This window comes from Rhopalosiphum maidis, chromosome 2, assembly GCF_003676215.2.
Source record: "Rhopalosiphum maidis isolate BTI-1 chromosome 2, ASM367621v3, whole genome shotgun sequence".
NCBI classification, from domain to species: domain Eukaryota; kingdom Metazoa; phylum Arthropoda; class Insecta; order Hemiptera; family Aphididae; genus Rhopalosiphum; species Rhopalosiphum maidis.
Window position 1 is genome coordinate 20,077,436 of NC_040878.1, and position 14,226 is coordinate 20,091,661.

The 14,226-nt window shown below is 25.9% G+C and overlaps 1 protein-coding gene across 1 annotated transcript; it reads left to right on the forward strand.

Annotated features, from left to right (window-relative positions):
* Window positions 1–689: 689 nt before the first annotated feature.
* On the forward strand, window positions 690–12,628 carry LOC113551747 (fasciculation and elongation protein zeta-2). The gene is made up of 8 exons (XM_026954194.1): window positions 690–1,339; window positions 9,685–9,796; window positions 9,867–10,013; window positions 10,090–10,162; window positions 10,240–10,490; window positions 10,565–10,640; window positions 10,715–10,780; window positions 12,383–12,628. Exons 1-8 carry the CDS (start codon window positions 864–866, stop codon window positions 12,397–12,399), a joined length of 1,218 nt encoding a protein of 405 aa, XP_026809995.1. The 5' UTR covers window positions 690–863; the 3' UTR covers window positions 12,400–12,628.
* The last annotated feature ends 1,598 nt before the right edge of the window (window positions 12,629–14,226 follow it).

The window sequence follows — 14,226 nt, forward strand, 5'->3', positions numbered from 1 at the left end:
GCAGTGCACAGCAAGGCTTTTGAAAATTATTCGACCAAATAAAACTTTCAGTATGACCAACATATTCACTAAAGTTGTAAATGCCATAATCCATACAGTAAAAATACGTACGATGTGTCGATGTACCTGTCGGCATTATGCAAGTATACATAAACATAATTCAACACAAATGCGGCTTTGTAAAACAATGTTGAAATTGACGATTGTACCTATTAATATATTCAAGTTCAACTGCAATTAAATGTCATCAAATAACCGTATATCGTCGGTACTATAAAAGTATAAAACAGTTTTAAACTTCTACTTAAAATCCCTAATGAACTATTTTGATTGTCAGGAATATTTATTCTTTTACGTGTTTTCACCAATTCGGTTGTCAGAATTTTTAACAGTGACGGTATAATATTGTTGTCCAAACTACGCCAGTTGTCGGAACTATAAAAAGAAAACTCGTCTATTAGTAATAAAAACAACCAATTATAAATTTGGATAAGTGTTGAAAAAATTAACAACTCTGTATACGATACAATATTAGTATAATGATATAATGATTGAACGTACGACGAAAACGAACGTTACGTGTACAATAATTATCGTATATGCGCGACACTGTTACAGCTCCGTGCATTTGCGGCGCCAAGCGGTTCACGATCCCTACGGCGGCGGGCGACCGTTTCACGGTGGTTGCTACTTGCTCAGTCGCCAGTGCTCAGTGTCGATCGGACCGCGTGCCTTGCAGTTCGTGTTTTCGTTGTTGCGTCGGTTTGTACGTTCGTTTCGTCCTGGCAGGCTTTTTACTTTATTAATAGTGTTTTTAATATCAATCGCCGTCGACCAGTCCAAACACTTATTTTCTGAGAGCTATGCTTGATATGATGAATAAAATGGCCGAACTCAAGTTCGAAGCGCCGCTGGCGCAGTTCGAAGAATCGGACGAATGGACAAAAATTATGGACGATGACTCGCCGCTACAGTCGGCCAAACACAATCTCCATAATCACCATCATCAACAGGGGAATAGTCAACCGATTTCCGGTGGTAGCGTACGTGACGCAGATGAAGAACAATTGGACAACATGCTGAGCAACAATAGTAGAGCCCTGGAACCTGCTAACAAATCTTCGTGCATGCAGTGTGGAGCGAACAACAACAATGTCAGTGTGGAAGTGACGACATCGGACACAGACAATTTTGGCGAGACATTTAGCGGGTCCCTGGAAGATCTCGTGCACACGTTCGATGATAAAATAACCAGATGCTTTTGCGATTATGAGGAATCTGTAGAGAAATTAGCACCGGTTCAGATCAGGACTCAGGAAGAAATAATGAATGAATGCCAGTGAGTTGCGCCCAATTAATATATTGCACTCCATATATCATAATAAAATAAGATTATATAGTAATTAATATTGTAGTATTAAAGTTTTAGTATATTGCGGTATATTGGTTGTGTTTATTTTGGTTACATTACTATTTACTTGTGGGTGAGTCTGGAAGGGTGGATTTTAATATACTAATTATATTTTATGTTTACGTACAGGGTAATAATGAAATAATACACCTATATTACCTAGCTGTTTATTGATTGTATTTTATGATTACAAGTTGAATTGCAATAGCCTATAAAAGCATATGTGTACAACTGCAATATAGCTATACGAAGTATTCAATTTTGCGGTAAGGAAGATATATTAGGTACGTTAGTACTTGCTTGTGCAGTTTATACATGGGTCACCGAGTTTACCCATTTTTTGTGTAAGCGTTATTGTGGGTAATAACAGTGGCTCATCGCCCTGTAGATAGGTACCTAGTTGTTATAATTTTGTAGGTCAAACATTACATATATAGATCGAACGTCGTCATCGTCGTCATTTAACCGAATACCTTTTTTCTCAACCGATAATCACAGCTGCGCATGCGGAATCACACGGTAAAATACATGGTCCATACAAGCAAAAATCAAGTACCTATTCCGATAATCGTATTTTCGTACCTATTCACATCGACATCTACGATAATGATATATTTACATTATATATTTCAACACAAATGACTCTCGACAAATGTTTACCTATTTTCAAATCGTAGTGTATTCGCTAAGATTCCAATGGCTGTAAAAACTCGATTCGCCTACTCGACCTAACACAATATGCATTATTTACGAGTGGACGGGTTATTATTTAGGTACTACAATGAGATCGTTACGCCTCGGCACGCGAATAAGTGAATCACCACCGCAAACCGTGTGTACTTTTATTAAGACAACGAATGAATAATACAATGACGAGAATCATTATTTTCACGATAACAAATGTTGTCAAATATGTATTGTGACGAGCTAATGGCTACGACTATTGCGGTAATAAATAATAATACAAACATCTCACATTTATTTAGCTAAATAGTAGGTACCAATCTTCGTTTCGAAATTAATAATTTTACATTAGAAATGTTTCGAACGAATTAAGCCTACACAAATAATAAAAAAAAAATGTTTGTTCAAAATCGTTTGAATAACACTTTAATAATAACTAATAGGTCAATAAGTAATTTGTTACTATCACATTTAGCTAAACTGGCATGTGTACCAATGGAGTTGTATGAAGACACTAAATTAATTATTAGATTTTTTTTATTATTAATTGATAAATTAAATTTGTTTTAACAACTATAATAATTTAACACTATTATAAAATATATACAATTTATATATATATATATATATTTATTACCCTTGGAATATTTCTTAGTTATTATGTACTTAAATATACTAATAGATTATTGATATTAATAATAACTGGATATTTTTAACTCATAAAAAGTATTGATGTTTATGAGTTTATATGCCATATGGATACATATATATATATATATATAAATTAAATAATATGTGCGATATGCTGCTTAAATATTTCAATAGAATCTCAGAATGTGTTTCCCACATTATTCTTAACTTCAGATGCCTATTAGCTATTACTATTTCTTATTAGCTATTTCATAGTATTACGTATCTAATTTACTATTTTTAAATATATTTAGATTTTTATTAAATTTAATAATAAAATATCAATTTGTTTTTAGATAATTTCCGGTAAAAATCGTCACGAAAAGAATATTATTCTTTTTTTATATAAACAATTAAGTAAGCCTAAATAATCAAATTTTTATTACGTGTAAATAAATATTTAATTATACATTTTTTAAATATTTTGTTTACAACTTGCCATTAGTAATTAAATCAATAGAAAAAATTTTCATTCATGATTAAGTAATTTAGGTTAAATGCCTAAATTAATCTAAACTGTAGTGATTTATTTTCATTATTTTTAATCAATAAATACTTAGAAGCCATTATCTATTATTATGAAGTATGAATATAAACGAGTACATTGTCTATTATTAAAGAAAATGATTTCTTTGTAGACACATACTGTAGCATTTAATCAATTTTGGCTACTCTTAACTATTGTTTAGATATTTAATAGTTAAATAATAGATATTCTGAAACTAAAATTAAAAATAAATCATTACTGCTAGGTATCGTTTTATTTAAATAATAACCCACAATAAGTCTGTCATAGATTCACACACATAATTAAATACTGGCTGTTGTCCAAAGTTCAAGGTTAGACCGTAAATGCAAAAATGTAAGTTTTGAAATATAATACACATATAACGTGCCTATTTTTAACTTAACAACTTTTTTGTCAAAACAATCTTGGCGTTTTAAACTATATAAAGCGCTGTTTAAATTCCAAGATTTATATATAAATTACGTATTATTGTTTATGTGGTGAAAGTTAAAATATTTAGAATTTGTATTTACTTGTTTACTTAAAACATATTTTTAAATATACTTTTATAATGGTTATAATTTTTAATAGTTATCATGATTGTACCTTCATATAAATACTTAATGTCTAATAAAATAACATAAATAAATAAAGTTAAATTTAAACTATTTATTCTATATGATATAATCAACATAAAGTACCTATGTGTTAATTGTGTTATTATTTATTATACATTATATAAGATTATAATATTTTATGTATAATAAGTATTATTATATTAATAGTAATTAATAATAATAATATTTATCTCGCAAACAAACAATACTAATTTTTCAAATAATACTTTTATAAAAAGTTTGCTCGCGTAAAATACATGTTTACATTCACCATATCTATTGGGAATATTACCTACCTATCTTACTATCACTGATTAAAATTTATAAATAGTGTATAATATTGTAATATATCTACAGAGTTACAATCTCTATGATAGGTATAATCAATATGACATTTGGCTAACGACTATGTACAAATAGGTAAATAACCAATAGTGTTGTGTTGTTAAGTCAACGTTTTGAAACATCTGATCTCTGGTGCAGTGGTGCACCATGCACATTTCACATGATAAACTCATATTAAGTTATACTAGTTATAAACTATAAAGATAAATGATTACTGTATATAGTACCTACCTAATAGTCAGTTACTTTTTTTAGGTGAAAGTTGTTGAATGATCTCATATTTTTTATACTAGACGGAAAAATATACATTATATTACGTTGTACCAAATATATTTAAATTGGTAATGTATTAATTGTTCGTATTTATATATAAATTATATTTTTCATTAATACATAATATTATCTTACTAATATTTTTAACATATCAATCATTACATTTTAACAATCAAAAGTTAAAACCATAGCTTTTAAGTAAATATGTTATATTTTTATGCTTAACTTAATATTTATAATAATTAATAATAATAGTATAATATATTGCTTGATTTTCCTGATTTAATTTCAAAGTGTGATTAAAATGTATAAATCAATGACTTTGTTTTATTCTTCAAAAGATGTCAGCACACAATTTGTTTTCTCACTAACACGCCATCAATATAGTGAATTTGTATTCAGCAGAACCAATCTTATATATTGTTAGATCCAGTTTAAAAATGAGTTGACCCATTACTAAAATTAAAGTAAGAAAATTATCGTTTGTAAGTTGGATTTTTAATCATACTACAAATTATGAGCATTTTTAAATTGTAATAGTTTACATGTTCATAACTCGCATACAAAATATAATGTTCTTAGCTTTAGGTTTGATAAGTCAATTTATTCCAGAACAAGGTTAGTTCTGCTAAACGAAAATTCGTTTTGTTGCGTGTGCGTCAGAGAGAGAGAGAGAGAGAGAGAAAACAAATACATATAACACCCTGGCATCCTCTTAATGTGCGCAAGCGATATGTTCGCAGTATCTACTTTACACTTCATTTGTAGGTAATTTATGATTATTATACTGGTTCAATTTTATATTTATCTACTTCTTAATAAATACAATGTTATAGAACAATATTGATAGTTAGATAATAGTTGTGTAAACTAAAACTATTCATTTTTACTATTTACCTACTGATCGATTTATATTTATAAGTATTTTTATTTATAAAGTGTTTGTGACGAATTACTACAACAAATTACCAAATATTTATTATTTTATAGTTACGAGTATATAATTATGTAAACTAAATACACGTGAAAATACGAAACTATAGGTGTTTGATAATAATACAAGCTTGGGTCAGTTTTTGTATACAATTATTTTGAGATGATTCATGCTATTATAACATGAAATTATTAACCGTTGCATAGACATCTTTTTGTTATACATGTACATGTGGATTTATCTCGAATAGTCGAATGTACTACCTGTTATAACCCATAAAAACTAAAAAACCAGTTTTAATACTGCCACCATAATGATGCACATAGTAACCTATCAGGTAACTAAGACTTCACTTTAACCCATGCAGTTCATATAATTGCGTTAAAAATATTCTCCATGGTAACTTTTTAATCTAATTTTCGTATTTATTTGGTTAATTTTTTACAATTGTTCAATTATGTATAATGTTTCATTAAATTGGTTTTTGGGATACGATTAGGCAATTAACACTCGATAAATAAGTAGTTAAAATTAAATTAAAAAATTAACGTAAAATATAAATAAAAGACTAGTATATTATTGTGCTTTGATAATTATATATATTACAGTAATATTTTTCCTAACGTATTATAGAGATGGACCGCGATCGCTTGTGCATTACTAGATTACCATAAAGCATAAAGGAATACACTTTAGTAGAGAGTCTATTTCCATACATAGCACTTATTTTTCAAATCGTGTCATTCAAAATATAATCGTTGAGATAAATAGTTAATCTGAAATGTCTTAACAACAAATATAATGGATATATACCTATATATGTTAAGTGTTACATTCTACCTCTGTATAATGGTGAATTAAATTAAATCAAATGCTGAATCGTGATCACGTTTCGTGTTTTAATAATAATTATGGGCCTGTGAAGATGTTCTAAGAATGATCGCGAATGCACAACATATATGATGATCTTGTAAATGTTTTATCTATCCCAGGTTTCCCACGATATATACTTTTTGTTAATTTTGATAATAATATAATATCCTCGTGTCTTCTGTTTTTTTCATAAATATATACTTTAACATATGTTTGTGCGTAGTCTATAATACAGTGATTGACGCATTTTATAATTTTAGCGGAAGTAAATTTGGTTTTATCTATAGTAGTTGGTGCCTATAGTATATTATCCTTATTATGTCGTATCCCATACTGTATTTAACAGTTATATTTATATTATTGTTCATATAGTTTGAAACATATCTAATTGTTAATTACGTTTGTCATTTTATACAATAAAATTAAACATTTATTTAATGCTAAAGTATATAAAATTATAAAATATGACTAAAACGTTATATCAAAATTCAAAGTATATAATCATCAAACTATAGGTATTAAAAATATAGGTACAGTGGTGTATTGGTAAATAAATTTAAGGGTATACGCACCTAAAAGTAGTTGAATATACCTAATTATACTTACTTTAAAAAATTTTCTCGCTCCGCTCGAAAAATTAGTACTACACTAAACTATACTTAGTATTAGTATTACTCAGTAATAATCTTTTATTACTTTATTATAAACACTTACTTTTCATGTGTTTATGTAGTAGCGTATATAAGGAGGTTCATCCCCCCCTCGACCCCGGAATTAATTTCTATATACGCCACTGTATATATGTACCAAGTATCTCAATATCAAATATATTATTATTTTTTAAATTAAATCAATTCATAAATATCATAAAGAATACAAATTTTTATTATTAAACTTAAAAAAAAATTGTACAGTAAAATAATGGACTATATTAATAAAATAATAAACAACTTTAGATATTATACAGCATTTATCTATGACATATCAAACTTCGAATATTATTATAAATCGTTTTAAAGAATTAATAATTATCCATAAACTTCTTTTATAGGCATCTGTATTCTCTTTTTTCTTTTTAGTTTTTTTTGTTCTATTGTTATTTGCTGATCTGTGTTGAACTAATCAACTTTTAACACAGGACTCCATAAATTAAGTGGGGTTCCATTTATATTTATCAACATCAAGTTTGGAATATAAGTTATACTTAATGTAGACCTAAGATCTGCGCAAATTAAATTTAAAACATTGAAACCACGTTCACAGTCAGCTGTTTAGCAAGGAAAAGTTTTAATGCAGTTATTCAACACTGGAAAAACATCTTGAGGATTTTTATCTTCATCAATGTATACTCTCAATCCGTTTATTACATCATTCTTGTTTAGCATGAAACGTTTGTAGGCTATTTTTGGACATTGTACTTAATGTCATAATAAAATATTATTGTATTAATTTGTATATTATTATTATTATTATAAACTTTTGTTTGGTGCATATGACTGATGATAAATTGGAAGTGTGGGTATACCCATAAAAAACCAATTTTCTTAAAGGTATACTTACGTATTACGTCTTTTGGGGTGCTTTATAGTATAGAGCAATTTTACCAATCCTGCAACATATGAAATGCAATTGTTATGGGTGTAGGACAGATGTCTCGAAATCTCAGATTATATATGTATGTGTTACGTATTTAGCCCATAGGTACCCATCTTGATGCTATTAACGTGTTTTTAGACTATTTAAAAATATATATATACTACTGAAGGAAAAATTTGAAAATTAATTGTTGTATTCAAAGAAGTGCGTATTTGTGTATTGTTTTTATGAATTATTTTATACCTATAGTTATTTAGTTTTATTACATTCATGTTTATGATTTTATTTCATTAATAAAGCCATAAATTAGTATCTATTTAATCATCGTACCTACGTAAGTAAGTAGTATTTAATGTTTTTACCCTTTTTTCGGTAATTCATTTTGGTATTCTTATCACGATAAATGCCTTAAAAAATATATGCCGTTAATTTATTATTTATTAATTTATAGTATAACCTATTATATTTACTTATTTAATTATATTTGTTTACCTTCAATTATAGTATACACATTTGATATGTCAACAATCAAACTTACTAATTATTATAGTATTAAAAATTGAGTTTAAAATTTCATAACTAATTGGATTATCACTTAAATCACACACCCCTGTAATCAAAAGTTAGTAGTAGTGTTTAAATATAATATCAACAATAAGTACATTAATTTTATAATTTGTGGCTCTTAATTAAGGAACAAAAAAACATTAAATAACTTTTTAAATAATAATGTCAACATTGATAATGTGACACACCCAAGTATTTAACCTAATTCTCAAACTACGTAAGTCTAGGATTTTAAATTTATGTATCACCTACCTGGCTACTTATTTATTTATCAAACTTTTTAAATTTGCGTGGACAATGATTTGCATAAAATAAAATAAAATAGACTATAATCTATAGTAGTAAAGAAGACTAATTCATTGTTAACTCAGCAATCAATTTTTACTAAACAATCAAATGAAAAAAAAAGACATAGAATTGTCCTACAATGATGAATGTGAACTGCTGAGAGATAAAAATTTGTTAATTAACCTTGCATTTTTAACTGATATTCTCGGACATTTAAATATTTGGCACAATATAAAAAAAGGTTGGCCACCCCTGATCTATACTATAGTAGACAGATAATTAAGTTTTTTATATGTAATATATTATAATTATATTATTAATGAAATAAAAATAATGTAAAATGTTATAGTTTAAGAAAAATAGTTATAACTACTTGTATATTTACTTATAATTTTCATATATATTTATACATACTAAAAAGTATACATTCATGTTAAAATTTAAAATAAAATATTAACATTTAGTTTAAAATATTAAAGTTATTGATAGATATTGTTTATATATGTAAAGCATACCTACAATGGCTTTAACATCATTTAAATATAAGGTCAATTGTGCCAGTTGCCCTCTAAAATTTCAATGTATGGTTTGTTGAGTCGTCCCTTTTAAATTAATAGTAATTTATATTATTCATCCGAGTTAATGGGCTAAGGTCAAATTATTTATCTACACATTATTCATAGTATAATATATGAATAAAATGTATAATATACATGTATAAATAATAGGTTTATAACAATTGTTTATTATCTAGTTAATAGTTTCAATATAATACGGTAGTTGAAATCTTATTTAATAGTCACATTTAATTTTAATTGTTTATCCATTATATACCATTAATATTTAATAATATTTTTCAATTCAAGTACTAATAAGAAATTATATTTTCTCATTTTAGAATGTGGTGGACAATCACAGGCAACTTTGGCAATATTCTTCCTATTGATTGGTCCAAGTCATATGCACGCAAAGTTCAACTTCCAGTACTCAATTTAAATAACAACATTCAAGTAAAACAACATAATTTTTAGTGACTTAATAATAATTTAAATCAAACTAAATGTCAAATTTTCTGAATAGGACGAATCCTCAGATGACCTTAGCAGTGAAGATGAAGCTGTTTCAAACGATTTAGATTTGCATACTTTGATATTGTCCGGTCCCAGTGCTGATATTGAACCTCCAACTGCTGATGAAGTGATTAGAGAAATTGATGATATAATGGAAGTATGTTGTAAATGTTTTAATTTAACATTAATTGTTAACTATTCAGATACTTTAAGAACACATATTTATTTCTTAGGAGGGAACTTCAAATGACTGTACTCCAGACTCTGAACATCATAAGGAAGTTCATTCACCATTGCTAGAAGAAAGTTAGTTCATATTATTGATACGATGTGTAGTCTACTTTTAAAATATTTTGTATTAATTACTATTATTTTTTGTATAGAATTAAAAACATTGAATGTATCTCAACTTAATGAAGTTTACATGGAACTAGAGTTGTTGATCAGAGACTATTCTGAAACATTAATTACAGAACTGGCCTTAAGGGATGAGTTGGAGTTTGAAAAAGAATTAAAAAATTCATTTATATCACTGTTATTGGCTGTTCAAAATCGAAGGAGACAATATCATGTAGAAAAAAAACGGAATTCAAGAGCAGGAAATGCAAATAAAAATGTAACAAATGAGCCTAAAGTATGTTTTGTATTATATGGTTATAGATTTTGTTTTTATAACTTTTTGATTATATACTATCTGATATTTTATAGTATTTAACCACTGTCATACCATACCATTTGGATAATGGACCTTTAAGTAATCAGGCACTTCAAGTTCTCATTAAAAGTATGAAGAATAAATCTAATTATATTTTTTATTTGATTTTATAAATGATTCATTTATAATAATAACATTTTCAGTTTTAAAAGCAATAAACGAAGACAGTCCCACAGTCCCAACATTACTAACAGACTACATTCTTAAAGGTAAATACTATGTTCTTAAATGCTTAGTTATTCACCATATTTATTGTATTATTAACTAAATACTACAAAAAATATATAAACATATTATAATATTACTTTTTCACTTATATTTAGAACAAGAAATATTGATTATTATAACATAGGACAATATTTCTTACATTCAATTCTTATTGATTTTATAATCTTAATTATCTTTTTATATGGAAATGAACAAATTTACTTATGCCAATTATTGAATTCTTAACTCAAGTTTAAAGTTTTTTTCCTCCTAACTACATGCATTTAAATTATTCTGATTTCTGAACTATTATAGATAACAGTCTAAAATTAAAAATACATGTAAACCAGCTTTTTTAATAGCCTAGTTTATTACTTGTTTGGTACATGGTGAACTTGGTAAAAAATTATATATAATAATCAGTTAAAATGTGTATTAAGAGGATGTTATACATGCATGTACCTATTGTGTATCTTACTAACGTACATCATTTAACAAATTTGTGTTTAGCTGAACACATTTTATGATATTAATTTTAATTATGGACTAAATTTACCTTTTATCAAACTCAGTGACACCAAATATATAACCCAAAAGGGACGACCATCCCTTATTTTTTCAGTAGGTGAAGTTTGTAGGTATTCAAATAAACTTTTTATGTAAGTTATAAATGTGTAATTATGTGTAGCAGGATTAAGAATAAACAACAATACTACCCAATAAATAACATACTATGTAACATTTTATCTGTTTCGAATAAGTTGTCGAAGTATGTATAGTCAGCATAAATATAAAAATATAAATGGTATAGGTATGGTATAAAAGGTGGAGGGTAATAAGAAATAATTTTGCCCCCCCCCCTAATTTAATTTTAGTTTGGTGCGATTAATCAAACTTAAAGGTAAGAATATTCTCTAGAACATCTCATATGCTTTTATTGATGCATATTATAATTTTAAAGTGAGTTATAGCCATGTAAAATATTAAAATTTTAAAATTATAATATTAATTATAGCATATGAGATGCTCTGGATTATAATCTTACCTTTAAGTTTAATAATTGGTAAATTGACTCCAATACTGAAGCTAAAAACATAAAATGTATTGTGCTGAACACAAATTTGCTATGATGTACGTTAATAAGATATAAATAATACAGTGGATATAACATCCTCTTAAACTAAACATTGAAGAAAAAAAATATTCTGAGACTATACTTCTTAAGTCAGTGGTGTATCTAGAATTTTTCTGAGAGTTAAAAATTTAACAAATTAAATTGTTTTAAATTTTTTGTGGATTTTACTGTAATTATACATTTTATTATGTCTATAAACAAGTAATACGGATTATCGATAGTGCTTTAGTGTAGAAACTACTAACAGTCAATAATATACAATATCTTATAAGAATCTAAAAGTTATGTAACTTATGGTTGGGAACTGGGGAGAACTTCCTATTCTCCCTATTCTCAGATATGGCACTGACCTAAGATATTGGAAAACTTTTAAAGATTAAAAATTTAATCCAAAATTATAATAACTTATATTTTTCTTAATATTAAAAAAATACTATAAGTGTTATTAATTAATTTTTTTTTTTTTTAGTATTGTGTCCCACATAATTGAAAAACGGATCAGTAAAGTGATATGATCAACTGCACTCTAAACTCTACGTGATACAACTTATTTAAAATTAACTTATTGTGGCATAATTCGTAGATTTTTAGGGTAATAATTTATTATAAGTTCTACTTGAGGTATATTATGTAGATATTTTTATTAAATTAAAAACATTTTACTTGTAATTTACAATAGTATTTCTATAATAATAACTCTACAAAACATTTTTCTTCTTTATAGTATAAATAAAATTAATGGATAATATAAAATAAATTAAATATAATTTTTTTTCAGTTTGTGCCATTTAGCTATTATGAAACTAATAAATAATATAGGTATTAATATGAAATACTCAATATGTAATTAAATATTGACATAAATTATATTTAACTAAAACCCTATTTACCCCATTGGTGCTTCATAATAATAAAATAATGATTTACTTAACTATACTTATTCAATTTTAGCACGAATGAATAATAATTAATAATTTTTTAGATGTCATTTATGTATTATACAGTTGATTCCAACATTTGTTAGTTAGTTCAGACTCGCATTTAAAGATACTAAACAAATAAACAATGTAATACGATTATTAGGTATAAATTATGGGAAATGTTTATTGTGTTGCGCTGGGACCAAAATGAGTGCAAATCATGATGTGAAAGTTATTTTATTTATTGTTTTTTTTTTTTATGTCATTCTATAATATTTCTCAATTTAAATTAGACTAAGTTTATATTAAGATAAAGTATAATTTTAGCTTAATTTTAGATTATTTATTGTATTGTTTTTGTGATAATCTTTTTATTTATGCTTATGTACAATTTTAAATGTTTCTTTCTTTTTTAAGCTTTATTAATTATTTATACTGTATTTTTTAAATGTATATTATATAATAATATTTTCATCAAATGTCAGATGCAAAATGTTGTATATGCTAACGTATAAAATAACGCCCTCTAGTCATAATATTAATAAATGCAAAATAAATTATTGTCAATAAACAGTATTAGTTATTAATTAATAATTGTCATACAGTGTATATAATTTAAGAAATATGAAAATTTTGATTTCATCAATTTTTTCAATAATATAATTGTTTTGCAACACTGCTTTTGTAATACCATTACATTTAAATTAAATGCTGTTGCATTAAGTTTTTTTTAAGTTATATAGGTGCCTACTAAAAAAACTAACACTGAAGTTAATAAAAAAAATTAGAAGTTTATTCAACATATTATAATGCAATAAATTGTGACTTGATATAAATATGTTCTTGTATTTTATATTTATATTTATTTATTTCAGCATAATTTAATAAACAATAACATTAACTTAGACTACTTAGAGTAAATTATATTAATAAAAGACAATATATACACCAATTGAGCATATACAATTTATATTGTTGAATTATATTTAAATTATAAATTATTTTAAATTAACTTCAATGTTATAATTAACTTGGAAATATGTTTACATACCTCTGAAATTTTATAATTTGATTTGATACACATACATTCTCATTAAAATCATTAATTATTTTGCTGATTGATTTGTTTACACAGTTTATATTTCTATCATAAACCATTGAAATTGAGAAATTAATTTTGTATAAACGTTTTGTTAGAACTTAAACATAATTATTTTTCAAACAATTAAATATTATTCTTATTTTGTAATTATGATAACTTCTTGAACTTGTTAAATGTTAATGTTATATAAATCTGTGTTATGTATTTTCCTGATTTCTAAATATTTGAATGAAAATACTATTTTAATCGATTTATAATTGCAATCGGTCATAAGCATCACATTTATGTATT

Bases quoted from the DNA above. Each gene is read 5' to 3' on its own strand.
- LOC113551747 (XM_026954194.1), top strand. From the start codon at position 864: ATGCTTGATATGATGAATAAAATGGCCGAACTCAAGTTCGAAGCGCCG. The intron at 10,491-10,564 runs GTATGTTTTGTA...GATATTTTATAG, and splicing joins ATGTAACAAATGAGCCTAAA to TATTTAACCACTGTCATACC. The intron at 10,641-10,714 runs GTATGAAGAATA...TAACATTTTCAG, and splicing joins ACTTCAAGTTCTCATTAAAA to TTTTAAAAGCAATAAACGAA.